Source organism: Perognathus longimembris, chromosome 12 (assembly GCF_023159225.1).
Source record: "Perognathus longimembris pacificus isolate PPM17 chromosome 12, ASM2315922v1, whole genome shotgun sequence".
Classification (NCBI taxonomy): Eukaryota; Metazoa; Chordata; class Mammalia; order Rodentia; family Heteromyidae; genus Perognathus; species Perognathus longimembris.
In genome coordinates this window covers 15,946,725-15,973,794 of record NC_063172.1, presented here as the reverse complement: position 1 = coordinate 15,973,794, position 27,070 = coordinate 15,946,725, and the positions used below count along the sequence as shown (strand labels likewise).

Here is a 27,070-nt window from a genome sequence, read left to right as displayed (position 1 = left end):
TGCTTATATATACATACATATATATGAATATATACACATACATATGTTAAGAGTAAGTAAGTGAATAAGACTTGAGTCTAACACAAAGATACCCACTTCTGCCTTTATTATGTTCTAAACCATGTTTCTTAATTTAAGGTTCATTATCTACAGAGTATATATAATTGCCATCCTCTAAAATTTATTTTAATTATTAATTATTCAATGGCTAATAAACCATTAACAGTGCTTGACACATGGAAAGCATTCAATACCAACTGATGTTATTAATTCTTTTAGTTAAAAATGACATTCCTTGTAATCAAGATATTCTTTTAAAAAAAGAGAGAGATTTTTTTTCTCAGCTGGGCATGAGTAGCTCACGTCTAATCCCTAAATATTCCCACTAGATGCTCTATTTCATTCATAAAGTTGACTCCTAAGTCCATAGCTTCATGCTTAGCATTTACCTTTTGCTTCTCTATATTAGTTGGAATCAGGAGGTACCTGAACTTCCCATCTTTTGTCGTCCATGACATTTTTGCTACCTGTCTATTGGTTTGCTGTCCTTTCCATCTTCTGATTCTTGAATGTCATCTCTCTCTCAACATTTATATGCTTGAATTTCTCACTCAACATTCTGTCTTCACTTATAAACTCCATAATCTCATGCTAAGTTGAAACTTCAGATTCTAGACTTCTACCTCTACCCTTATTTCACACTTGCTGCTTATAATCTCGATCTTGTTATTTCCCTGAACCCAAAGAGTCTCTAACACTCTCCCTTCCAAACTAATTCCATGCCAGCTTTCTTTAAATCTAGAAATAATACATTCCTGAGTTATATAGATTTAAAAGTGGAATAATTGTGCATATGGTATTTCTTGATAAATCCTGGCCTAAAAGTAGGACAATGCTCTCTTGTCCATGAAAATTCTCCCTTTTTCAGTATGTTCCTATTTACAACCCCCCTATGTTTATCAGGAGGAAAGGAAAAAAAACTACAGCTTTCAGGCTAAGCTGGAAAAAAAAAATCAACCCTGGAGACCAGTGGCACGAGAGAGATAAAGACAATATAATTACAATAATGTTTCTCTTTATTCGTTTCCTCAACTCATAATTATTCAACAAGCTGTATACATTTGTCTTACTCAAGGGACAAAATGACTGACCGAGAAAGATGTTCACCACAGTCTTATTTATATTAACGACACCAACAAGATTTCATTTTACAACAATAAGGCACAGATTAGTGGCTATCTCATATATAAAATATTTGATGAATACTTTGCAGCGATTTAAATTTTGATACACTGTTCTATTAAAAGATATAGGAAGGCATTTGCATGTATTACTGAATAAAAGTAGGGACTAGAAGGAGAAGAAATATGATGTGCCAACAAATACTAAGGAATATTATTTCCTTTACATTTTTGTGGCCAGCAGATTTTCTATATATAAATGCAACGATTCTACCTTCATTAGGTTCAAGGAAAGCTTGGAAAGAAACATAAAGAATGAAATAGATCTAGAGCGATCAAAACATTGTAAGGATCACCAATTCCCCAAGAATTGTACAATTCAAAAGGAACATGAGATACAAGCCCCAGATCACTTCATGTGCTTTGTAGCAAGTGAAATTGAGTGATTTTCTCCATGCCACATGCCCGGCCATGACCCATGTAGAATGCAAGCCTTGTAACTTCAATGTATTAATTCTCACTATTTCCTTATCACAGATAACCTGGCAACTGCATCCACCCTGGGAATTTTAAGTATGTATGAAAATTTATGCATCCTCAAAGCTTGAGATACTGTCTTCATGAAAACCAAATGATATTTTAAGAGTAGAGATTTGAGGAAGATTATTTATATTTGATTTTTGTGACTTCTACAGTAGATGATTTTATGCCAATCACTTCACTTTTCTGAGCCTCAGGTATTTTGTCTGAAAAATGGGCTAGCTACTATCTAATTACAGGGAGGTTTTGAAGCTTAAATAAGACAAAATTAATTTGAGACCAGCCATCAGCTGCTAAAGTGTCTTTCTAATATAAATGACTCTGGTTCTAATATTCTGCTACTTTACTGAGTTGGTAGAATAGATAGATGGAGAGAGAGAGACAGAAATATAAATGCAAAAAGAGAGAACACATCTGTATCTATATCAAAGCTATATATATAGTCCATGTGTAAATCTACTCTGCTTCTTTTTTTTTTTAAATTTTTATTATCAAACTGATGTACAGAGAGGTTACAGTTTCATACGTTAGGCACTGGATACATTTCTTGTACTGTTTGTTACCTTGTCCCTTATACCCCCCTCCCTCTTCCCCCTTTTCCTTCCCCCCACCCCTCGGAGGTGTTCAGTTCACTTACACCAAACAGTTTTGCAAGTATTGCTTTTGTAGTTGTTTGTCTTTTTTTTAACCCTGTGTCTCTCAAATTTGGTATTCCCTTTCAATTTCCTACTTCCAATACCAGTGTACACAGTTTCGAATATACTCAGATAAGATTACAGAGATAGTGTAGGTACAACCACAGGAAGGTGATATAAGAACATCATCAATAATAGAAGCTACAGATAATAATTTAAGGAAGCAACTTAATTTTCTGGAGAGAGAACAGCAAGCCAAACCCCAAGTCAATAGATGGAAGCAAATAATTAAAATCAAATCAGAATTAAATCAATTAGAGACGAAAAAAACCATCGAAAGAATCAACAAAACAGAGTTGGTTCTTTGAAAAAATCAACAAGTTAGACAGATCCCTGGCAAACCTGACCAAAAAACGAAGCCAGCACACTCAAATAAACAAGATAAGAGATAAAACAGGTAACATCACCACAGAAATAACCGAAATTCAGAAAATAATAAGGGACTATTTTGCAAACCTTTATGCCAACAAATTCGAGAACTTGGAAGAAATGGATGATTTCCTAGAAAAAATTCATATCCCCAAACTCAACCATGAAGATTTAAACCTTCTAAACAGACCCATATCCAGTATTGAAATAGAAACGGCAATAAATGATCTCCCATCCAAGAAAACCCCAGGTCCAGACGGATTCACTGCAGAATTCTACAAGGCCTTCAAAACAGAACTCACACCAATATTTCTCAAACTCTTCAATGAAATTGAAAGAGAATGTTCACTACCAGACTCATTCTATGAAGCCAGTATAACCCTCATCCCAAAACCAGGCAGGGACTCATCACGGAAAGAGGACTACAGACCAATCTCCCTGATGAACATAGATGCAAAAATTCTCAACAAAATTCTGGCCAATCGACTTCAACAGGTCATCAAAAAAATCATACACCACGATCAAACTGGATTCATCCCAGGGATGCAAAGCTGGTTTAATATATGCAAGTCAATTAATGTAATCCACCACATCAACCGGAGCAAGCTAAAGAACCACATGGTTTTATCTCTGGATGCAGAAAAAACGTCGATAAAATCCAGCACCCATTTATGCTAAAAGCCCTGGAAAAACTGGGATTCCAGGGAACATTCCTGAATATAATCAAGGTAGTTTATGACAAACCAACAGCAAGCATAACGCTAAATGGTGAAAAACTAAAGCCATTCCCTTTAAAATCAGGAACAAGGCAGGGATGTCCACTCTCTCCCCTGCTCTTCAACATAGTACTAGAATTCCTAGCCAGAGCAATCAGGCAAGAAGAAAATATAAAGGGGATCCAAATAGGAAAAGATGAAGTTAAACTCTCTCTCTTCGCAGATGACATGATCCTATACCTAAAGAATCCCATAGACTCTACCCCCAAGCTACTAGAGCTGATCCAAAACTTTGGCAAAGTTGCAGGATATAAAATAAACCTTCAAAAATCAATGTTCTTTCTCTATGCTAACGACCCAAAGACCGAGGCTGAAATCAGGAAAGCAACTCCTTTTGCAATAGCCCCCAAAAACATAAAATACCTAGGAATAACCTTAACCAAAGAAGTGAAAGACCTCTTTGATGAGAACTTTAAAAGCTTGAAAAACGAAATTAAGTCAGAACTAAGGAAATGGAAAAACCTCCCATGCTCCTGGATTGGGAGGATTAATATACTCTGCTTCTTAAGAAATGTAATAGTACAAGTTTCCCCACATTTCATCAAAAACTTGCTATAAACACTATCCAAACAAGTCGTTTTATACTCTCTAATACATCACTTTGTTACTATAATTTGCCAAATATCAGAGTATTTAGATCCCTCTCTTTTTTGCCACTTCTTTCAAAAAAAAAGCTTTGTCTACATTTCAGAATATTTTCTTGAAATAGTATGACAGAAGGGTAATTACTAAGCCAAAGGTTAGAAGTATTTTTTTAATATTCTTAATGCTGCATGCCAAATGGCTTTGTAGAAACTCTGATTATTCTTTCACTTTGGGCTTCATCCCAAGATAATGGTTGGTAGGGAGGAGAAAGCGATTTGTCCTGAGAAGCGTTGGGGGCGTCTATGATCAAGTGCCATGTCAGGTCATGAATTTCACATCACAACGAGCTCTAAGCCATGCACAGGGTTTGCAAAACATGTGCAGAGAGCTCGGGTTCATAACCCTACTGAAACCTACTATGCAAATGCAATGCAACCTAACTCAACAGCTCACATACCAGCAGCGGATGTCTCTCCTCCACTTCGCTCTTGAAGATGCTCTGTGTGACCTGCGCATTTGAGTGTTTAGTTCAGAGATAACGTTCTGTAAACTGTTGTCACTTGAAAATAAACAGTCTGGACAATGTATGCTCTGCTTGGGAGAATGGGAAAATAAACCATCCGGGCTAGGCCTTCTTCTTCATCTTCGTAGCCCTTTCTGGAATGTAGGCTCCTGATCTTTTCTCTTGCTTCCCCACCAGGGAAGGTTTTACTTCAAGCTGTTTATCTGGCATTGCTGAGAGACCCTTTTGGGGGAGGAACCACAGCAATGAGTGTCTTTGGAGTCCTGCTTCGAAGCAACCAGTTCATCCTTCTCCTGTTCTTTCTCTTGCAAATTCAGAGTTTGGGGCTGGATATGGACAGCCGGCCGACCCCAGAGGTCTGTGCCACACACACGATTTCACCAGGACCCAAAGGTGAGACAAAAAAATCTAAGATTTCATACAGTAAATATGATCTTGGTCCTCATCTCTTAACCTCACCCAGCTCTGCAACACATTTCTTTCTCCATCTGCCTCAACTTCTTATTTTCTTTCTATTTTTGAAAATCAATGTTCTGTTACTTTAAGCTGGAAAGTAGAGAACTCCAGGCAGGCATCTGACCAAAGCTACCCAGAGCAGCCAAAACTCTTTTTCTTCTTCCTTTGCCTTGGAAGAAAAGCATTTTCTTTCAGAGGACTTTCAATTTTTTTTTTTAAATGTCAGTATTAGGGTTTGGAACCAAGGCCTTTACCCTCACACCTAACTTTTTCACTCTACCACTTGAGCCACACTTCTGGCTTTCTGTTAGTTAATTAGAGATGAATCTCACTTGGCTTTTCTGCCTGGCAGCCTTCAGACTGTGATCCTCAAATCTCAGCCTCCTCATTAGCTGGGATTATAGGCATGTGCTACCAGCACCTGGCCAAAAGGACTTTCTTTCAGACTGTGTCTACTCTTCTCTCATGCAAACTCTGAAAATGCTATTTAGCTCCCCCAAATAGATCAGTAAACTAGAAATAAATCTGAAACATGTTTCATCAATTAAACGGTTCCTTGTTTCCAGTGGAGAATTTTTTTCTTAAGTCAAGGAGTGAAAGTGGAATACAAATGAACACGTCTTTATGTGAAAGTGAAATCTTGGAGGCCAAGTGCCTTCAGCTGATGAAGGATAAAATTATTGCGAAGCTTTTTTTTTTCAAGTAGAGCCAAGGTCTAAGGTCCAAATATGCTTCAAGCAACTAGTAGATAAAAAAAAAGTCTGTTTTCCTAGTTTCAGCTCTTACCCTTTTGTTCTGCAAGTGTTCGCCGCACTGCAGACTGGTCCTCTTATATTAGTAATTCATGTTGTGTTTCTGCAGGCTACAGAGTGAAAAATTGTGGCTGCTTAAAATTTCAAGTAGAAAAAGGGTTCTTTCCAAAAATAAAAAATAAAAAAATACATGGCCCAATTGCTTGTCAGTTGTTTAAATGTGTATTGCTTAAAGTGCATTTTTTCTTAATCAGTGAATTAATGTCCTCCTAAGATTGCAATCCAAGCTTTAACCTTTGCTACCATAAAATAAATGCAGGAAGAACTAGGAGACCTTGGGGCTTCCAAATAATTTATCGGGTGAACAAATGAATAATGTGAGTGCAAATGGGCAGAAAAAGAAAGTTTGGGTTAGAAATAAAGTATTTTACTTAAAACTATTACTGAAGTTTCTCTAGAGTATGGAAAAGTGCAATATCATGGAGAATGCTGAAAATTAAAGCATTCTTGGATTGTGTAGATGAAGGGATTCACTTGAGAATAGCATTGTTGAACAATTTTCCTTGAAGAGAGACAGAACCATTCAAAGAGGAATAATGGGGAGTATGTGAAGACAATATCCCAAATATGGTGCACTTTAACCTAACAATTCTGTTCATTGCAATTCAGCTATTTCACACCAAATACTTAACTGTCAGATACTATTTTAGGCCTGTGGCTATGAGCAATGGAGAAATAATTAATCGAGGCAAAGGAAGAGATTAGAGCAGATTTTCTGAGAAAGTACATTGACATAAGCATGGTTCAGAAAGATGAGAAAGGGGCACATTATTTGTTTAGCAGAAACAAGAAGAGAATGTATAAGATATGTTTGGGATACAGAATCATTAATCCTCGCTTTTAAGAGTTTACAAAACATAGGTAAAAAACCTGTATAATTCTATAAAAAGGAAGGCCATTCATATCCTTTGTAAAAAAAATGAAGCCACTTTATTTTGTCTTGTATAAATCTATATGCAATTAATATTTGTCAAAAAATAGAGGTATCTAACCATGAGTCTTCAGATCCCCATTTCTTCATGATCATAGCTTTTACTTTTCCTGTTAGAAATCATGGTAAGATTCCCAACTATGGAAATCTTGTTGGTGCTCTTCCTGGGCCTGTGTAGAATTACAGGAAGTGTATGGCAAGCTAAAGACTTGAATGCCCTTGGGAAAGAAGAGGTGCTCTAGAATCCTGGGTTCTATAACTAAGTCTTGCTAGTTCCCTTGTCTTTTCTGGAGCATGAGAACCTTGAACCAAATACATTCTAAATTCCCTTCTTAACTCAGTAATTGTGGAATTTTTCTGAACACCCCCCCAAAGTTTCAGGCAATGAAGGTTTGAAGCTAAGGAATTCATCTTAAGACTAGTATCTACTTGTCAAGGTTGGCATTGGACCATAAACTTTAGGAGTCAACAGCAGTTGCTTTGGTTTATTCCTTGCTAATTGCTTATACATGAATGTGAAACAATGTTCTCTCCACTTTGGGTACTGTGATAGAAGAGAGGTAACCAAACATGGCGCAACCAGACATGGCACTTTCTCCCAACTATAATCTACAATACCTTATTTCTTTATAATCTAACAGCTCTTCTCCGTTCTCTTACATGACAGATTTGTATGTTTAGCTCCCCCTGCCAAATCCCACAAATTCCTGATGGCTACTATTTGAAAGGATTAAGTTAAGATTTTTGTTCAATATGTTTTTACTAATAAAACCAGTCCATACTTTTCTCAATGGCCAATCATTTCATTACTGTACTTCCTTTAGCACTGAGCTTAGAAACTTTCAGATACTCTGGGAAATATGCAATAAAAGGAATTTACTCTAAATTAATTTGAGAGAGTGGAAACTGATAAATTGTTCAGGTTCTGATGAAAAATACTATCAAGTTATAAAATTGTTGTCAACTATACAAATATTGTTTTACACAGTGGAGAAATAAGTAAAGTACTAGATTTAACCTGGGTAGTATTTATATCTTATTACATCTTCTTATGTTTGTTTATTTACCAGATGGGCTTTAATTATAAACTCCTCCTATTATTATATAAGATAATCACTGTAAACTTGAGTAGATATCATAGATGTTTAACAAATTCTGTTTGTATTCCCTTCATCTTCTGTTTGTATTCCCTTCATCTTCTTACCTACATTTATTAACAGTTTTTGGTTATCGAGGCTTTTTTTGTTCAATGGTATCTTTTTTCTTTTTAGACCTCAATTTATTATTTAATGCTGCTTACCAGGAAAATGCTGTCTCTCTCCCTCTGTCTCTCTCTGTCTCTCCCCTCTCCCCCCCCACCCGCCTTTCCCTGTCTTCCTCTCTCCTGTTTTCCCTCTTCCCTCGCCCGCTCTCTCAGCAATTTATGTGAAATTCTGACCTCTAGTGGTCTTATTTAAAAACAACAATGACTAAATATTTTAACAAACAGGATTTAAAAACTAGTATGGAATATTAGGGTTGTGTTACAATTTTCAAGGAAATTTTGAAAGCATTTTCATCTTCTGTTTTCACAATTCTCCTGTCCAGCCATAATATTTCAAAGTTAAATTTCTAGAAACATCCTCAGTGAGGCCCATTGAAGCCCCCAAAGTCTTTCAGTTAAAGCTATTTTGCAAAATAAAATGTACTCACTGCCTTATTATGTAACTGTACCCCGTTTGCACAACACCTTGTCAATAAAATTTAATAAAAGAAGTCTAGTGCTCTACCACTTGAGCCACAGTGCCCCCCCCTCAAATACAATCCATTGGTCCCCTTTTCAATGAAAATATATGGAGAAGATGATGCCTAAGAATATTGAACTCCTGCAAGCTCACTACCCTATGGTGCCATTGGACTCTTAACACATAGTAGAAAGGATGGCATGTCTTCTTCTTTGTGAATAACCTCATGAATTCACTGGTTTTGCTTAGCACTTACCACTACTTTGCTGTGATCCTTATTTTTGCCTCTGCTAACTTTTCAGTTCGTTTCTGATGTCATGTTATATGTGTGGCCTGCCAGGTCCTTTTTGATCTGACCTCTCTCAACTTCAAACTCCTGTATTCATAGTTTGCTCAAGTAGTCAGTTTCCTGTCCTCTTTGATAAGAGGAGCTACTCCAGGAGAAGGCTTGCACAGCTCAGCACTAGTTTCTGGGATCATTTCTCCCTCAGCAAATCCCTAGCCATGAATAAATGGATTTCTATTTGGCAACCCCCCTCTGTTACTAGATATGGCTCTGTAACTGTTTAATGGACACAACTTGAGTTATTTCTCCAGATACTTCTCAGCTTCCAAATGTCTTCTTATGATTTCCAAAAACAGAAGGCCAGGAAATAGTCATGACTCTTGCATTTAAGTTGGACGTCATATTACCCGCCAAGATCATTCCTGTAAATCAACACACAACACAGTGTCAAAGACTCTGCAAATAGGTTAGCAACACCCAAAGGAGAATGAGACTGAGCATCTTCATTTTTTGTTGTTCCTTGGACTTTCTTTAAGAAACTAAGCAAGCCAGTGAATGTAGTAGCTCAGTGACAGTGTCTGCCCAGCATGCACCAGGCCCAGCATGCACCAGGTCTAACATACATAATATTCTTTATTCATTCCCTGGCACATACACACAAAGAAGAACTTTTCTTTTAGTTACTCTTTGGCCTCAGGCAACATATCCTATTGGTCTTGAGCCACTGATGAACCCAATTTATGTCTATGACATGTACTTGGGCAAAGTTGGTAACTGTTAGAATAGATTTATTCATTCTTTCCCCAGATATATCTCATTATGTTCTGGCCCATCACACATCTTTATGCATATTATCTGTCACATATATAATCTGCAATATTTTATAATTTTATAAAACTCCTTTAAATTAGACTTTATAGCTTCCTTTGCTCTTTTAGAAAATAATTATAAACATATGCTACTTCACTCAACTGAAGTAGCATCTAAGTAATTTAATATTTTTGTATCAATCATTGCTGTCCTTGATATGAAAATTCTAGAAGCATTATTTTAGGCCTCTTGTGGACACTTGACAATACTCATATCTGTTAAGCAAATTACATGAACTCAAGTATTTATTTATTATTTCATTTTAGCTCTGTTAATATATATATAGGGATCATTGTACCTACTTGAAACGGAAGGGAAGGCAAGCCCACTGTTCTTGCACGCGATGTGATTGCACATCCGTGAGCCAAGTATCCTTAAGAAAAATCCTGTGCCTATTCTACTTCCCTGAGTGTGAAGGAACCCTAACTGACTTGGCTTGGGAAAGCTCTGCTAGATGGCATAGTGTCATCTCAGGAAAATCACTCACATCTTAACAAAGCAGGTTCGATACCCTGATGATACAAAATGTTTTGATGACGACACTTCTATCACTTCTAGACTTCAAGAGTTTTTGATTCTGAGGATTGTTGATTTGATACTACTCAGGGAACAGTGTATGTGCAAAACATGATAATAGTGAGTGTAGTCAAAAGTATCTTCAATAGTGCTCTTGTACCTGGCTTGAGAAAGAGCAGTAACTTGGAAGAATTCTGTTCTGCTCCAAAAGCTCTTCAAAATTATGCCAACATGTAATCTCATCTCTCATCAGACTATATGTTGCGTGACCCAATGACAGGACAACCAAAAAGAGGGGACCCATATGTGCAACAGGAAGTTAGGGGTTGGAGTTGTACCCTGGTGATATGTACCATCCAGACCAAACTCTTAAGTCCCCACAAAAGTACACCTGAAGTATACCTGACCTTTTGCTTTTCAAATTAAAATAAGCTTAGGGCTAGGGGTGAATAAGTATTTACTTAGAATGTGCAAAGCACTGAGTTTGATCCCTAGCACTGCACACATACATACATACATACATACATATATACATACATACATATATACATACATACATATATACAGTATGCTTGCTAGTTGATTGACCTATAGAATGAATGTTTTTTTGTCTCCCAATAATCACAGGAAGGAATATCATGTTGGCATTGTGTCAGTGTGGCCCAATAACAATACCAGGATATTTTCTGCTGCTTTCTATTTCTGATTATCCTTTTCTCTCTTTTTTTCCTTTCTATGTGTACATGTTACTGGGATTTGAACTCAAGGCCCATGCTGGGTAGGCTGGTACTCTACCACATGTTCATGCTTCCAGCCTTACTTTTTCTTGGAGGTTATTTTGGAGATAGATTATAGTGAACTTTTCTCTCCAGGCTAACTTCAAAGAATCCAGACTTCAGGCTCTTGAGTAGCTAAGATTATAGGCCTGAGCCACTGACATCCAGCCTGATTCTCTCATAGTTTAATTCTGAACAGATTATTGTATGCAAAACTTGAATGTCTTGCATTCACTGCTGCCCACGGTGTTCCTACATCATCTTCACAAACAGATACTGAGTGTCTCAAAACACATCCTATCCCTGATTTTCCTGTAACCCTTACTGTCTTACTTTTGGGAATACAGAATTATGGATGAGGAGAAGGTGTTATCTTTAGAGGGATAAACAATATAGATTAATATAAGACTCACCTTTTCCATTGACTTTTCTGAAGGCTTATCTTGTAATAGGCCAATACAGTTCACTGAAATTTCCCTTAAGTAACTTTCAAACTTCTAAGTCCTTGTTCTGGGTCCCTTTGCCACTAAACTGTTAGGCATTGATTATGTCTTCTTACAGATGGTGTTGAATCTTAGCATCATCACAAAGAAATGCAACACGTATTTTCTCAAGTGAATCAATTGTGAAGCTTTGAATAACAAAGTGTTATACTCTTACCACCCCAAAAAATGTATATTAAGTAAATTAAGTAGTTGACATTAATATGAAAGTTAACTAAGAATGTATTATTTAAAGGATACTTCAAAGCAGCAATTAGAAAGTAGTAACAAGGAACCAGATGGTGAGCTATGAGGAAATAATTCGAGCAATAAATTCAAAGAAATAGGAAATTAACTTGAGACAAGATCACAAGAAGGATTGAGGAAAGGAAAGAAGAGCTTTAGTTATTTTAACATTATTTATTGTATGTATTTCAAATTGAAGTATTTCATGCTTTGGGTAGCATATAAGATGTAAAAATGTACAAAATAAAGATGTGTTAATGAAAGCTAGTGGCTTCTCTTTTCCTGTCATGCTTCCATTTCTGGACCCATTTCTGCCTTGTAGTACTCGTCACTCATATCTTGTATTAATACTTTTATCCATATTGAATTTTCCTTCATTCTAAACAGCGTCTCACTGTACTCAACCCTTCCTGAGAAATAGTCTACACATAACAGAATATGGAGCTCACTCAATATTTAAAGGGCCTATGCTGACCCCTTATTTTGGTCTCCCCCTTATTTTGGTCTCCCTTTACTTTTTTTTGGGGGGGAAGGCTTGAGCTCAGGACATAAACGCTGTTCCTAAGCTTTGTACCCAAGGCTGGCCTTCTACTCCTTGAGCCACAAATCCATTTCTGCATTTTAGTGCTCAAGTGGAAATAAGAATCTCATGGACTTTCCTGCCCAAGATGGCTAAAATCACAATCCTCAGCTCTCAGCCCCTGAATAGATAGAATTTCTGGTGTAAATTACTGGTGCTTAGCAAGCCCCTTATTCTTACTGAGAACATAAAATTGTGTTATCTTTTAATGCAACGTGTATCATTGTAATGTAACATTAACCATTGTGTTTTTAATCAACCTTCCAATTATTTTAGAATGCTTACATTTTTTTGTACTATATACTTTGTATATGCAACTTTTCCTATTGTTATTTCTAGAAAATAACTTTACTGTGGTAAATTAAAGTATGTGCATTATTTTAATCATTTCCAACAGATTATTTTCCCGAAATGTAGTAATTTACATTGTCAAAAGCAGTGAATGAAATCATTCAGGTCTATGCATCTAGACTGTCTTTAGATCTGGTGGTAAAACATATCATCCTTATACACACACACACACACACACACACACACACACACACACACACACACACACACCAGTTCTTTGACTGAAATTGAGAAATTGAGACTGGGCATTTTTATCTGTTATTTTTGTTTAAATATTTGGACAATTGTTTTATTTTGTTTTTTGCAAAGCAACTTTTTCAAACAAACTTTAAATATCTTGTGTGGGCATACATATTTGTCTTTTACAATGGTGGTTCTTTTCTAAATGGAAAATTTTCCACTAGAAAGGAAGAGCGTGTGCTATTTCATGGAGTCAGGGACTGAAAGATCCTTTGATGTGCAGTGAGGAGACAGAAAGCTATGACAGGAAGAGAAGGTTATGCAGGTTAAGACCAGAAAATGACATAGGAAAGTCTCCTTGATGCTGACTGAAAGTCCGCATACTACATAAATGAGTTAGGATTTGGCCTGTGTACACTGAAGAACTATTGAAACATTTTTAATGGGGCAGTAGCATATGAAAACACAATTTTATAAAGATTGCTTTGCAACATGGTTTGGAAAAGTGAATTTCAAATCCAAACAAACCAATATTCTGGCAGCTATTTAGTGAACAGAAACAATATGAATTGAATATTAATAACATTATTACCTGAATTGCCATGAGACTACTCAGCCACATGGGACAAGGATTAGGGCAGAAGGACAGGAATAGGTAAAATAGGGTAGTAGGAATGGAAAGGTAAGGAAAAGGATGGATTTGAGACAAATTAATGGATGTGAGGAAAGAAGAAGAATGATTACGGTTGACTTTGAACTCAGGTGTGGTAGTGCACACCTTTAAGGTACAGGGAGGACAATGGTAAATCCTGTGTAAGGAGACACTACATAGTGAGCTCAAGTACAGCCCGAGTTATCTCATGAGACCCTGACTCAAAAATCCAAGGACCAAAGATGAAGCTTAGTGGTAGAGCAGTTGTTTAGCAGTCACAAGACCCTAGGTTACATTCACTCTATATTAACAACAGAAGGAGCTGATTTGGATGTAGAGCCCGAAAATTAGAGCAAGGCAAAAATATTGGGAGATAAAAATAAATTAGAGAAGGAAACAAAAACATAGGGGTACAGATGAGCAGTAAAAATGGATTTGCATGTTTTTCCTGGGCTGCTGCACTAGATGATAGACTGTCCCCACAAACATCCCAGGAGATCAAAATCAACTCATTAATCCAACTCTATTACAAATGGCACTTCAATCAACTACAGATTCATTTGACTGAATTGTCATTAAGTTCACATTTATCCATCTTGCCATTAGAGAGGCTACTCCTTTTGCTTTGAGAACATTTATTGAGCAAGAACCTACTGTATCCCAAACTCTGTGCCAAGTGGTAGAAACACAAAGACAATATTTCATCCCAGACCTATGTCATCCCCATGAACCCAGGTGGCAGAATGCTATGAAGAGCAAGAGGAGTGCGCTTCAGAGAGTGAGATTAACACTGTGAGAAGGGAGATAGAGGCAGAAACACATAGAGTTCAAAAACAAAAGATAAAATATACATGAGCTTTTATTGAGGGTACTTTAGTGCCAACTTTGCCCTTACTAGAGCAACAGATTTTTAAGTTAGTTACTTCTTTGCACATATCTTGAGATAGAAATTTATTCTGGTGGAACTCAGTCTGAAAGATCCCATTTATTCTTCTCTGACAAAGACAAGATGAGAGTCTGGGATATGGGAGGATAAAAATAGTCACTTCCCAAAACAACTTCAGCAACACAAACTACTATTTGTACTGGTTAGTCAAACCACCAATCAGAGGTGAAAGTTTATAGACTCAGGAAACTGGGAAGGTTTTGAGCTCTGCTAGATGCAAGTGTTTGCATGATGGGTTTTAGATTCAGCCTTCCTGACTTGGCTCTGCCCTCCTCTACCAGGACTTCAGTATAAACCATTCTTTCTTCACTGTGTCAAGACAGATTCCAGTCTTCATTGATAAATGCTCCTTTCTGTGACCCCTGCAGACAGTTCAACTCTCTAGTTTTTTTTTAAAGTTCTAGCGAAGCACTGGTGACATATGCCTGTAATCTTAGCTACCCAGGAGGCAGAGATCTGAAGATTGCCATTCAAAGCCATCCCAGGCAGGAAAGTCCATAAGACTCTTACCAGCAGTTAACCACATGGAAGAAGAAAGAAGAAAGAAAGGAAGAGAAGAATCTTGTAAGAATCTCAGGGAGTAGATACCAGGAAAGGGAAAGCAATAGATGCCCACTACACACTTAATACATAATATTTATGAAGAGTGAGACTTTCAGGACTGAGCCTCTGTTAGGACTTTGACTGTCCATAATCTCATTTAATCGGCAAGTAACTCCATGAGCAAGGGGTCATTATCACCATTTCCCAATATAGGAAAGTAAAGCAAGTAGGTTAATTGTTTCGTTTATGATTTTATTAATCTTTAAATAATTTATTAAATAATTTGACAAGATATTTGTTAAAATTATTAAAATTCAATTATTTATTGAATTCAATTATCTATTGAAAGGGAAGTATAAATTATTTAACATAGGATTAAAGAGCTGTTATTTGACAAATTCAGAATTTTAACCTAAGTTTGCATATGTGTGTGTTTGCATGTGTGTTTGTGTGTCTGTGTGAGTGTAAAGATAGTTAGAGAAAGAGAAAGAGAGAGAAAGAGAGAGAGAGAGAGGTATAGTCCTATACCATCTATTAATTAATCTTAATGAATGCCTTGTGAGCTAAGTTGCATATAATTTCTAAAGGTGGAATCCCTTGGCAAATTATACCTTTCTAAAGAGTTGCTCTCTCTTCTAAGATCCTCCTTTGGGCAGGTTTCCTACTTAAAGGCATAGTTCCTGTTGAATGAGATGCAGTTGATTCGTTTGAACAGAACAGACAGTGTTTCTGGAACACCTGAAATGCACTAGGGCAAGTTTTCTCTAGTCTATGTGAATGATCTTGTCCACTCTACATTTACAATAACTGGGTGAAAATTGTGGGAGGAGAGAATCCCCTAAGTTTCGGAAGCATATTTCTGTTTCTTTTTGTTGTTCTGAAGTGCAGTTGGACAAAATCAGGGTCTTCCTCTGTCATACCTAAGTGGCCATACAACAATAAAGGTGGCAAACGTGTTATGTCTTCAAGCCACTCTTCATTTACTAATCGTGCTGCTTTTCTGCTTTTATTAAATATGCACAAAATGCCCACTTTGTGTGTCAAATGAGGAAAGGGAGAGGAAAGCCACTGTTACCTCAGATCAGAAGTCTGTGCTTCCAGGGGCCTAGTTTGAAGTTCCACACCACCGTCTGCTGGCCTCCATTAGCCAAGCTATCAGTGCCGCTTCTGGGTGCAACATCATTTAGACAGCTGAAGGATTCCACCTTCACTGTAATCCTGGCCACAAAGAGGAAGAAGAATTGAGGTTTGTGGCCAGTGGTGGCTTCTTGTTACCCCAGCTGCACAGGAGGCTGAATTTGGGGAGGATCGCATGGCTAGGCCAGTCAAAGCAAACCAAGTCCAGGGAGAGCTTATCTTATGAGGAAAACCTGGGTATCATGGAAAACCTGGCCATCTCAGCTACAGAAGAAAGCATAAATAGTAGATCACAGTCCTGGCAAAAGACTCCAGAGCAGAAAGAAGCAAGATTCAAGCAGTGGGGTACTTGCCTAGCACACACAAAACCCTAAATTTATGCCCTCGCCCCCGAACCCCTAAGACAAATCCCACCCTTAGACAACAAGCAGCAGCAACACAGGTCACAACGGACATTCGTTGTCACTTCAGTTAACAGGAAATAAGGATAGCAGGCAATTGGTTTCTTCCTCAGTTGGCAATGCACATCACAGAACTACTGAAGCTAAGCAAAGAAACAAATGTCTCACCTTGGGTAGGGGCGATTCTAGCAGAGGTAAGTACTCAGTCATTTCCAATTACTTATGGGAAAAGAGAGATTGTGGGAAATTAATGATGACACCTAAACCCAGCCTATCAGTCACCTTTCTGTTTCAGTGACAAAATGCCTGACATCATTGATATGTAAAGAGGAAGGGATTATTTGCACTCTTCTTTTCAAGGTTCCATCCACAATTGAGTCAATGAATTGCCTGTAGGTGTCTGAAGGGGGCATGAGTGGACCAGCTAAAAGGGCATACATACCCCAGCAAATTTTATCTCGCAATCAGGAAGCAAGAGAAGAGGAAAGGGCAGGGGCTCTCACAATCCTCCTCCAGGTCATTTCCCAGCGACACACAGGCTACATCAGCTGGTAAGCAATTTAGTGAGAACATGGACTTAAGACATATAAAGTTATAGCCCATGGGCTTTATCAATATATTACTAGGTAACTATAGTTTTCAATAAATGGCCAGTGGAAAATTGTCCTCCTCCAACCACTCTGTTCAAGAGAAGTTTTTTTTTAATCTATTAGTAGTTCTTTCTGATGAGAAAATTGAATTCTTTATCGTGATTTGTTCCTGAAGAACTTGGTTTAGTCTTGTGGTTTTCTGCTTCTCTTTCTAAGTGCTTGAATTTTATCTTTTATTAACCAGATCATATGTAGTGTAGGTGTCTCAAGATAAATGAGATCAACAGAACTCTATGAAAGTAATTTTAGCAAATCTCTGCAGCCCATTAAAACATAAAATGGGGGCTGGGAATATGGCCTAGTGGCAAGAGTGTTTGCCCCATATACATGAAGCCCTGGGTTCAATTCCTCAGCACCACATATATAGAAAAGGCCAGAGATGGCGCTGTGGCTCAAGTGGTAGAGTGCTAGCCTTGAGCAAAAAGAAGCCAGGGACAGTGCTCAGGCCCTGAGTCCAAGGCCCAGAACTGGCCAAAAAAACAAAACAAAACAAAACAAAAAGAACACATAAAATTATTATAATGGTAGTATGCTTGAAGAGAAGAATGTTTCTGTCTTTTAGAGACATTTACTGAAGTATTTAAGGAAGATATGCCATGTGTATAATTTGAATTGTTTCTAAATCAGCAAAATAAACAGGTAAAAGTAATGACACCATGCTAATTGTTATGGTTTTCATCTATAAGAGTGAGAAATTTTTCATAGTACAGAGTAAAATACATAGTCAAATAAAAAAGTAAATAATGGAGTTGGGTACTAGTGTCTCATACCTTTAATCTTAGCTCTTCAAGAGGCTGGGATTGGAAGATCACACTTCCAAGCCAGACTGAACAAGAAAGTCAGTGAGACTTCTATCTCCAATTAGTTAAAACAAACAAACAAACAAAAAAAACACACCCAGAAGTGGAGCTGAGGCTTAAGTTGTAGAACGGTAGCCTTGAGGGCAAAAGCTCAGGGATCGAACCCAGGCCCTGAGTTCAAGTCCCAGTACTTGAAACCAAAAAAAAACAACAACAAAAAAAACCCCAAAGTAAGTAATAGATATAGGTTAGGTTGAATACAAAGAAATAATCACTGTTATACATCTATTCTTTTCTAATTAGAGCCAAAATCAGAGGTTTGCTAAATGAGCTATGTTGAATGCTTTTCATCCATTAAAGGAGTTACTGTAATTGACAAGAATCCCGTGAATCAGGTGTAATGTGCTTTAGTCTGTGGATGAGGAGAAGGAGACTCAAAGAAGCAATACCTTGCTCCAGAGAGCTTGACACTACACTGCCTGGGCTGTTAAGAGAGTCATGAGGAATGACTGAGGTGACAGACTCAAGACACGTAGGGAGGTGAGTGAGGGCAACAGAGGAGTGATAAACAGAGTGAATGGGGAAAAGACAAACATCACAAGTTTGCAGGAGGCCCAACTATTTCATTAGTGTGAACGGAAAGAATAATGTCTACTGCATGCCCCATTAGTATATCTAGTGTACATGAGAAGTCTGTACAATAATGATATGACTACTGAAATTTCCAAATCGAATCTGCAGCTGGCATATTTGGAAAGATGATGCAAATAAACCTCAGGAGGATATATATTTTAGACCCAATTAATAAAGGACACCTCTTCCGTTCTGTTCTAAGGTTGATCAAGAGAAAGATTGCTAACAACTTTCCCCTAGTTTCTCAATTATTTCCAGTGAATTATCTTCAGCATTTCCAAAACCAGTGACTTATCTTCAGCATTTCCAAAACGAATGCACTATTTTTTTTAATAATTACTTCCTTTGAGTACAGGGCACCAACCTGAGTTTTCAAAAGAATATCGTTTTAGAAGAGCTTTTTTGTATGTGTGGGAAAAACAGAAAAGAGAAAAAAAAGTCCTACCTAAGAGAATTTTGTCAATTGGGCGCTCTGCTGGAATTCTGAAGAGATTATCACAGCTGGCAAGCTAGTGGCCTGGAGGGTCCAAACAAATCATTTGTATGAAATTGAAATGAGTTTATATCTTTTCATCTAATTTTCAAATGTAAGTGGCTATTTTTAAATGAAGGAAAGGAAGTCTAAATAGCCCTACTAATCCAATGAAATATTGCCAAAAGGATAAAAGCAGACAACTGTGAACCATGTAGGGGATCTTTTCCAAAGCTCGCTTTCATGTCTCTCTTCTGTTCTCATTAAAGCAAAGTCCCAGAGATCAAATGAACAGGACCTGGGCTGAAGGCAAGGACGCAAGTTGTTTGCTTCACTTCTGCCAGCCTTTTGCTCTCCACCAGGCTGGATGTAACCACATGGGTCATAGGTCACAAGAACAGTAATTCCATGTTCCCCTGCCCACATTTCTATCTGGAGCCACAGGAAGCAGCAGATGCCTGTGTCTCTCATCTGATCACCACCCCCAGCTAGACATTTGCTTGCAAATCTCCTAGGGAAAAGGAGGAGGGAAACGTATAATGGCACCAATATCCACATCCATGTGGTGTTAAAATCCTGCCCTTTGGTGAACAGGGACACGTCTTTAGGTCCAGTACACCGCTACCAAACCACCATACAGAAATAGTAAGCTAGGAATTTATTCCAAATCACACAGCTTGTTCAGAACATGGATTTCTTCTAAAGAAAAATGCCTGGGTTTGAATCCTGTCTTTACCAATTATAAGCCATGTGACCCTACATAAATTAAGTCACCCGACCTTGACCCAATTTCCTCCTTCATAAAATGGAACTAAGAAGGATCCATCCATCTCCATGGTCATAGAAGGGAATGAAATGATAGAGTGCATGTCAACTGCTAAGAACACACTGAACCATCGTACTCCGTCACACCATTATTACATTTGTAAAATGGTTTGTGGTTCACACAAAATATATCCAACTGTGCTACACTTATTGAACAATCAGACTCAATGACTGTGCTAAATGCTTGATGTGCTAGGATGAATTATTAGGGTCCTAGCCATCCATTGGACCACAGGAGATTGTGAGGGATAAACAGATCCATTGAGTTCTAAGTGGTATCTATTTTTTAAATATATTTTATTGTTATTGTAGAGGTGATGTACAGAAGGGTTACAGTTATGTAAGTCAGGTTGATATCTTAACCAACATAAGTCATTAGAAAGAGAATATAGCTCAGCTTATAGTTTGATAGGAATTGCTTCCTAAAGGGGGGAAAAAATCACTTCTGGGAAAAAAAATGTTATCTTGTTCATTTTACAAATGAGTGAAACAAGGCTCAGAAAAGTAAAGATCTCTCAATCTGATAGCAGCAGAGCCAGGTCTCAAAGGTGAATATCTGCCCGGAGGTGCATTTCTTCTGAATTAAATCATTGAGATAATAGCTAAGTTTTTTTTTCCTTTTCTTTTACCACCATCTTTCTTGTTTCAAAGATTACAAAACAATGTTATTATTTTCTATATCTCCCCTTTTCTCCCTGAAAACTTAACCAAGTGCCTAATTCTCTAAAATCTACCATCTGCTAAGTGTCATGGAGCCTGGCTCTAAGACCAAGTGATTTATGTTAGGGATCTGGTGAGGCAGAAATATAAATGGTCTTGAATCCCCATTCAACCACTATCAAACTCCAGAATTAGCAGGCACCATAGGGACTTTGGGTTCTTTTTTTCTGTTTATAAAATTGAACAATGGCTGTGTCCATCTCCTAGAACTACCATGATGATTTCATGCCAAGTCTTTAACTTAGTGCCTAGCACACATTATCATTGCTCAATACACATTCATTGGTAATTTTGGCTAGAAAAGTGTCCCATGGTTCAACCTTTCACCCTTCTGGGTTGACAATAGAAATCATCTGTGCATCTTTTTGAAAGTCTTTCCCAGAAAGAGCTCTTGTGAAACACTATGATTGGCCAATCTTGCAACATGCAAATCCAAGTCATCATTCACAAAATTTTCACATTCTGCTCTCAGAAAATACAGAGTGTCACTATGTATGTTTTTCTTTTTTTGCATTTAATTTTATTGTCAAGGTGATGTACAGAGGGGTTACAGTTACATACACAAGGTAATGAGTTCATTTCTTGTTACAATTGTTACTCCCTCCTTCATTTTTATTCCACTTTCCCTCTCCCCTATCCCCTCCCACACCACGTTGTACAGTTAATTTCCAACATATTGTCTTGTGAGTATTCTTGTTGCACTGGTTTGTCCTTTGTCCTTTATCTCACTGTTTTTCTTTTCTGGAGAATTCAGTGAACATCTTTTCTTCCTTTCCTCTGAGCTGTCTAGCCCCAGGAACTTTATTCCTTTTTGTCTTTGGAAATTTCTCCATCTTTCCTACAGTGGTGAATAGAAGCACTTCATGTCCTGAGATTGTCATGGTGATAATGTCAGTATAATATTGTGAATGTTGCACTCTGTGTTTTCAAAGCACATTCAGATGCTTACTGTGTTTATCCTAAAACAACTGGGCAAAGTGAAGAGGGCAGGTAATATTCCACACAAAGGATGTGGAAACTGCAGAATACGGAACACAATAACTTTGCAGAGTCCTAATCAGGTCCCAGGTCTTCTATGTATTATCTGACTTCAACTTCTGGAATGTAACCTACTCTGGTAACTATTATTAATTCAATTTACAAGGAAGGAAAGTGAGATGAGAAAAATAACGTATGCTCAAGTTCTTCCAAAAAGCACCTGGGGAGCTGGGACTTATGTCTATATTTCAAAGTCAATAAGCCCAAGCAACAATTTACCAAAGATTTGCTCCATATATTAATGACTAATGGAAACTTCTGACTCATAATCCAGCATACCTTTCCTTAAGTAATTTATTCAGTCTGTTTTTATTGTGCAGGCACTGAAATTCACTCTGCTTACTATGCCTACGACAGTCACGATTCTCATACAACTGCATTGTACAAACCTGTTCCCTAGTCCCAGTCTCCTGTGTTTTTGCTACTTGATCCATACTTATAATTTTAGGGTTTTCAAACATACAGCGAATGTGGAGAAAAGTTGGAGAAACAGATGTCATGTGAGTTTCCAATTCATGTGACCTAGATTCATTGTCACATCTGAGTTTCTAGGTGGAATCTAATGATATTCACGTGCCCTCAGTGAGAACTTGCTTAGGATTACATTACAGCTCTTCAATTCTCTCTCATTTTCTATTTTTTTAAAAGGAGATGATGGGGAGAAAGGAGATCCAGGAGAAGAGGGAAAGGATGGTAAAGTGGGACGCAAAGGGCCAAAAGGTAGGTAACCCCATGTAAAACTGACCCTGTAATATGGAAATGTTCTCTCTCCTGGCCCTGATGTTGGAAATCAGCAGTTTGATAATGCCCTTTGCCCTGAGGACACCTTTAATTCAGTCACCATCCCAGAATTTCTAAGCTTTCCTGTCAATAAAAATAAAACATTTTGCAAGTCACATCACTAGAGCTGCACAGAGTAGGGAATTCTATGAACCCACCAAAGCATTCTCTGGGAATATCTAAGAAATGACATTTTAAGAAACATCTCTATGTTCCTAGCTGGGTCTCCTGTCAGAAGCTGCACCCATGCTAGTGCCTCTAACTGGCCTAGAGTTAAAAGAGGGATTTTTTTTTTTAAAGGGTGACAGACAAAACTATCTGATCCACTGGTACATTCATCATTTCCCAAGTTCCCTTTATTTAAAGTCATCTTCTTTATAGAAATGGAGAGCATAGTGGGGGAAATGGGGGGGGGGTAGTGGAGGGAGTTGAAGCAAAAGAGATCAAAAGAATATGTAATCTATTAAGGGATATATTCACTGTAAAGCCAACAGCAAAGCTCACTGGTGCGTTGCTCTGAGTTAGATTATATACGTATATATCCTCTGAATACTTGATTCTCTGCCAGCCACTATCCATATGGTTTGCCTGGACCACATGTTAAAATCTCAAACTAATGGTTTTTATTAGCTTGTAATAATTGTTCAAAAGGGTTTCATTGTGCCGTGCCCATACATGCATACAATATGCTTTAATTAAATTTGCTTATCTCTAACATTCTTTTTTAACATCCTTCTCCCTCTCTTTTTAACAGGCAATTTTCGTGAGTTTTATGCTGATAATGTACTTGAGTCCTATTCACCTTCCACCACTCTCTCCTTTCTCCTTCCTACTAGCTCCCTCGCATTGATTTCCTGCACCAAGAGTCCCACTTTTGAGTTTATGTCATATTTTTATCTAGATTCTGCACATGAGAGAAAATGTGTGAAGTTTGTCTTTCTGAATCTTTCTTAGTGTTTCAAGAGGATTTCTGGCTCCATTCATTTTCCTGCAGAGAACACGATCTTATTATTTGTGTAATTGAATAATACTTCAAAGGTGTGAAGATTCACTGCCCTACTAAAGCCGCATGTTGAGAAATACTGATTTCAATTCATTACATAAATGTCTATGTCAAACTCAGAAGGTTTTTGTGGTAAATATTGTAAGATTTTCATTTTTAAAAAACAAAATAAGAAGAAATTTTAGAAGAGCTTCAGGATACCAGAAAATAAACTTCTTATTAAAAACTCAGCAAGGCCAACAGACAAAGGCCTCATATCTAAAATATATACAGAACTAAAAAATTTACCTTCCTCCAAAAGAAAACCGCAAAGAACCAATAGCCCCCTCATCAAGTGGGCTAAAAACTTACAAAGAGACTTCTCTGATGAGGAAATGAGAATGGCCAAGAGACATATGAAAAATTGCTCTACATCACTGGCCATAAAAGAAATGCAAATCAAAATAACATTGAGATTCCATCTCACCCCAGTAAGAATAACATATATCAAGAATAACATATATCAAGAAACTAACAATAACAATTGTTGGAGGGGATGTGGCCAAAAGGAAACCCTACTTCATTGTTGGTGCGAATGTAAACTGGTTCAGCCACTATGGCAAGCAGTATGGAGATTCCGCAGAAGGCTAAATATAGAACTCCCCTATGACCCAGCAACCCCACTTTTGGGTATCTATCAAAAAAACCACAAACAAAATCATAGTAAAGCCACCAGCACAACAATGTTCATCACAGCGCAATTTGTTATTGCTAGAATCTGGAACCAACCCAGATGCCCCTCAGTAGACAAATGGATCAGGAAAATGTGGTACATATACACAATGGAATTTTATGCCTCTATCAGAAAGAATGACATTGCCCTATTTGTAAGGAAATGGAAGGACTTGGAAAAAAATTATATTAAGTGAAGTGAGCCAGACCCAAAGAAACATGGACTCTATGGTCTCCCTTACTGGGAATAATTAGCACAGGTTTAGGCAAGTCACAGCAGATGATCACAAGAGCCCAATAGCTATACCCTTATGATCACATAAGATGATGCTAAGTGAAATGAACTCCATGTTATGGAAACGATTATTATATCACAGTTGTAACTACTTTCAACATCCCATGTGTATCTGTATCTTCTACTAATGATGATGTTCTTGTATCACCTTCCTGTGGTTGTAGCTACACTATCTCTGTAATCTTATCTGAGTATATTGGAAACCGTGTATACTGGTATTAGAAGTAGGAAATTGAGAGGGAATACCAAAATTGAGAGACACAGGGTAAAAAAAGACAAACAACTACAAAAGCAATACTTGCAAAACTGTTTGGTGTAAGTGAACTGAACACCTCATGGGGGGAAAGGTAAAGTGGGAGGAGGGAGGGGGGAATGAGAGACAAGGTAACAAACAATACAAGAAATCCAATGCCTAACATATGAAACTGTAACCTCTCTGTACATCAGTTTGATAATAAAAATTTGAAAAAATAAACCTCAGCAAGGCATAATTCACCATTGTTATGCCCAGTCTCTCTGAAATGGACAAATGGATCAAAAAAATATGAGATATATGCATATATATGTGTATATATACATATACACATGTATGTATATTCATACATATTTACATATATACTTACATATGATATATATATATATATCATAGATGTGTGTGGATATATGCATATAATGGAGTTTTATTCATCCATCAAGAAAAACAATATGTCATTTGCAAGGAAATGGATATATCTAGAAAAGTAAATTGTAGAGTAAATTGATGATCTCTCCTCTCTCAGTTCACTGGGTTTCATGATCGCACACACATTCTCTTCTCCCATTTTAAAGTGACCAAAACTGTCAAAAGAGAAGAGAAGGCATCCCAAAGCAAGACCCAGATGAATCTAGAAATGAATAGCTCCAGAACAGAGTAAAAAACCTCTCCACTCATCCCCATCTCTAACCTTTAGAGCATTTTCTGATGGGTCATTCTAGAAATACTGCATCAGTAGGGACTGCAACATCATCATGAACAGATTCTCATCTCCACTGACATTTCAATACATAATTATAACTTTGGAAATAGATGATAGAGCAGAGTGTGTAGATTGGCTATCACAGTTGGGAAAACATACTTTTTGCTTTTTCCTTTTAGTGAACATCTTGTTATTTGCATGTTTAAAAGAAACTGAAAATCTTATGATATAAACATGTCATGCTTTGCTTTTTCAGGACTCAAAGGAGAACTCGGAGACAGAGGAGAACAGGGCAGTATTGGCAAGTCTGGGCCAATGGGCCAGAAGGGTAAACTGTCTTTACTATTTTCCAGTAGCAAATGACATAAAATTGTGCACATCACATACTTGTAAGCCTTTTATGTCACGAAAACACTACTTTGTTCTTTCTTTTTAAAAAAAAATATTTTATGATTATCTTTAAGTAGTTGTATAAAGGAGTTGCCATTTAACAAAGCACTTTGTGAAGACAATATATCTTGATCACATTGTCACTGCTTTCAACATTCTCACCTAATCCTCCTCCTTCCACACCTTCTCTTGCTCTTCTCAACTTTGTATGTTATACATTGGATTCTAGACTGCATTTCCTATCTCCACTCTTCTTCATTCATCTACTCTCTTTTACCTTGTCCCCACCCTTTTTGAGTACCCACTTCCTGGTATTTTATTTTGCTCAACCTCGATTTGGTCTTTCCAAGGAATTACACTATTTGAGATCTCTCTTTAATCTACCATATTTTAGTTAATATATTTGTATACACTTGTATACCACCCAACATACTTACTTATGAGTTTGTAAGCTAAATCTACCTTCCAATATAAGGGAAAACCTGTCTTTCTGGGCCTGAGTTACTTCACTTAATATAATTTTTCCAAGTCTTTCCATTTCTTTTACAAATGGTACAATATCATTCTTTCTAATGAATGAGTAAAATTCCATTGTGTATATATACTGCATCTTGTTGGTCCATTCATCCATTGGGGGGCATTTGGCTGGTTTTCTACCTTGGCTATGGTGAATAGTGCCACAATAAACATGGCTGTGCCAGTGAATCTGTAATGGATTTGGTAAATGCCCAAGAGTGGAATTGCTGGAATATAGGGTAGTTAGTTCTATGTTTAATTTCATGGGCAGTGCGTAGGCCCTGAGTTCAAGCCCCAGGACTGGCACACACATATAAAAAAGCTAAGTCTTTGTAGATGTAGAAGAGTTACAGAAGCACTTCATAACCCACACCTCTGGCTGCAGACTGTGCCCAGTGGTTTTATCATGAAGCTAGGGAAGCCAACCCAAAGTTTACTCTTGCATTGCACGGATTCTTATCAAAAACTAGGAGAAGCCTTAGCAATGGATTCACATAGCCATATGTCTAGGTAAAATTTGTAAAGTAAGACAGTATATCCCCAACTAGTTAAAACAGTGACTCTCCACAATTTTATGAATAGACTGCTTAGACCTATCTTTCCTAATTGACTCTCCCCATGGTTTGATATTATCTATAGCCTTTATGTTTATTTATATATAATATTTTTTCAATTGAAAGTATAATTTCATTAATATTTTGACTTTAAATAGGAAAGTGAAAG

General features: G+C 37.4%; 1 protein-coding gene across 1 annotated transcript in view; it reads left to right on the top strand.

Moving 5' to 3' along the window:
* The first annotated feature begins 4,842 nt into the window (after window positions 1-4,842).
* The window catches only part of Colec10 (collectin subfamily member 10), a 35,197-nt gene continuing 12,969 nt past the window's right edge, over window positions 4,843-27,070 (top strand). The window contains exons 1-3 of the mRNA XM_048358903.1: window positions 4,843-5,062; window positions 22,345-22,416; window positions 25,698-25,769. Coding sequence (XP_048214860.1) covers window positions 4,915-5,062; window positions 22,345-22,416; window positions 25,698-25,769 — 292 coding nt within the window. The 5' untranslated portion in view covers window positions 4,843-4,914. The remainder of the gene's footprint in view (window positions 5,063-22,344; window positions 22,417-25,697; window positions 25,770-27,070) is intronic.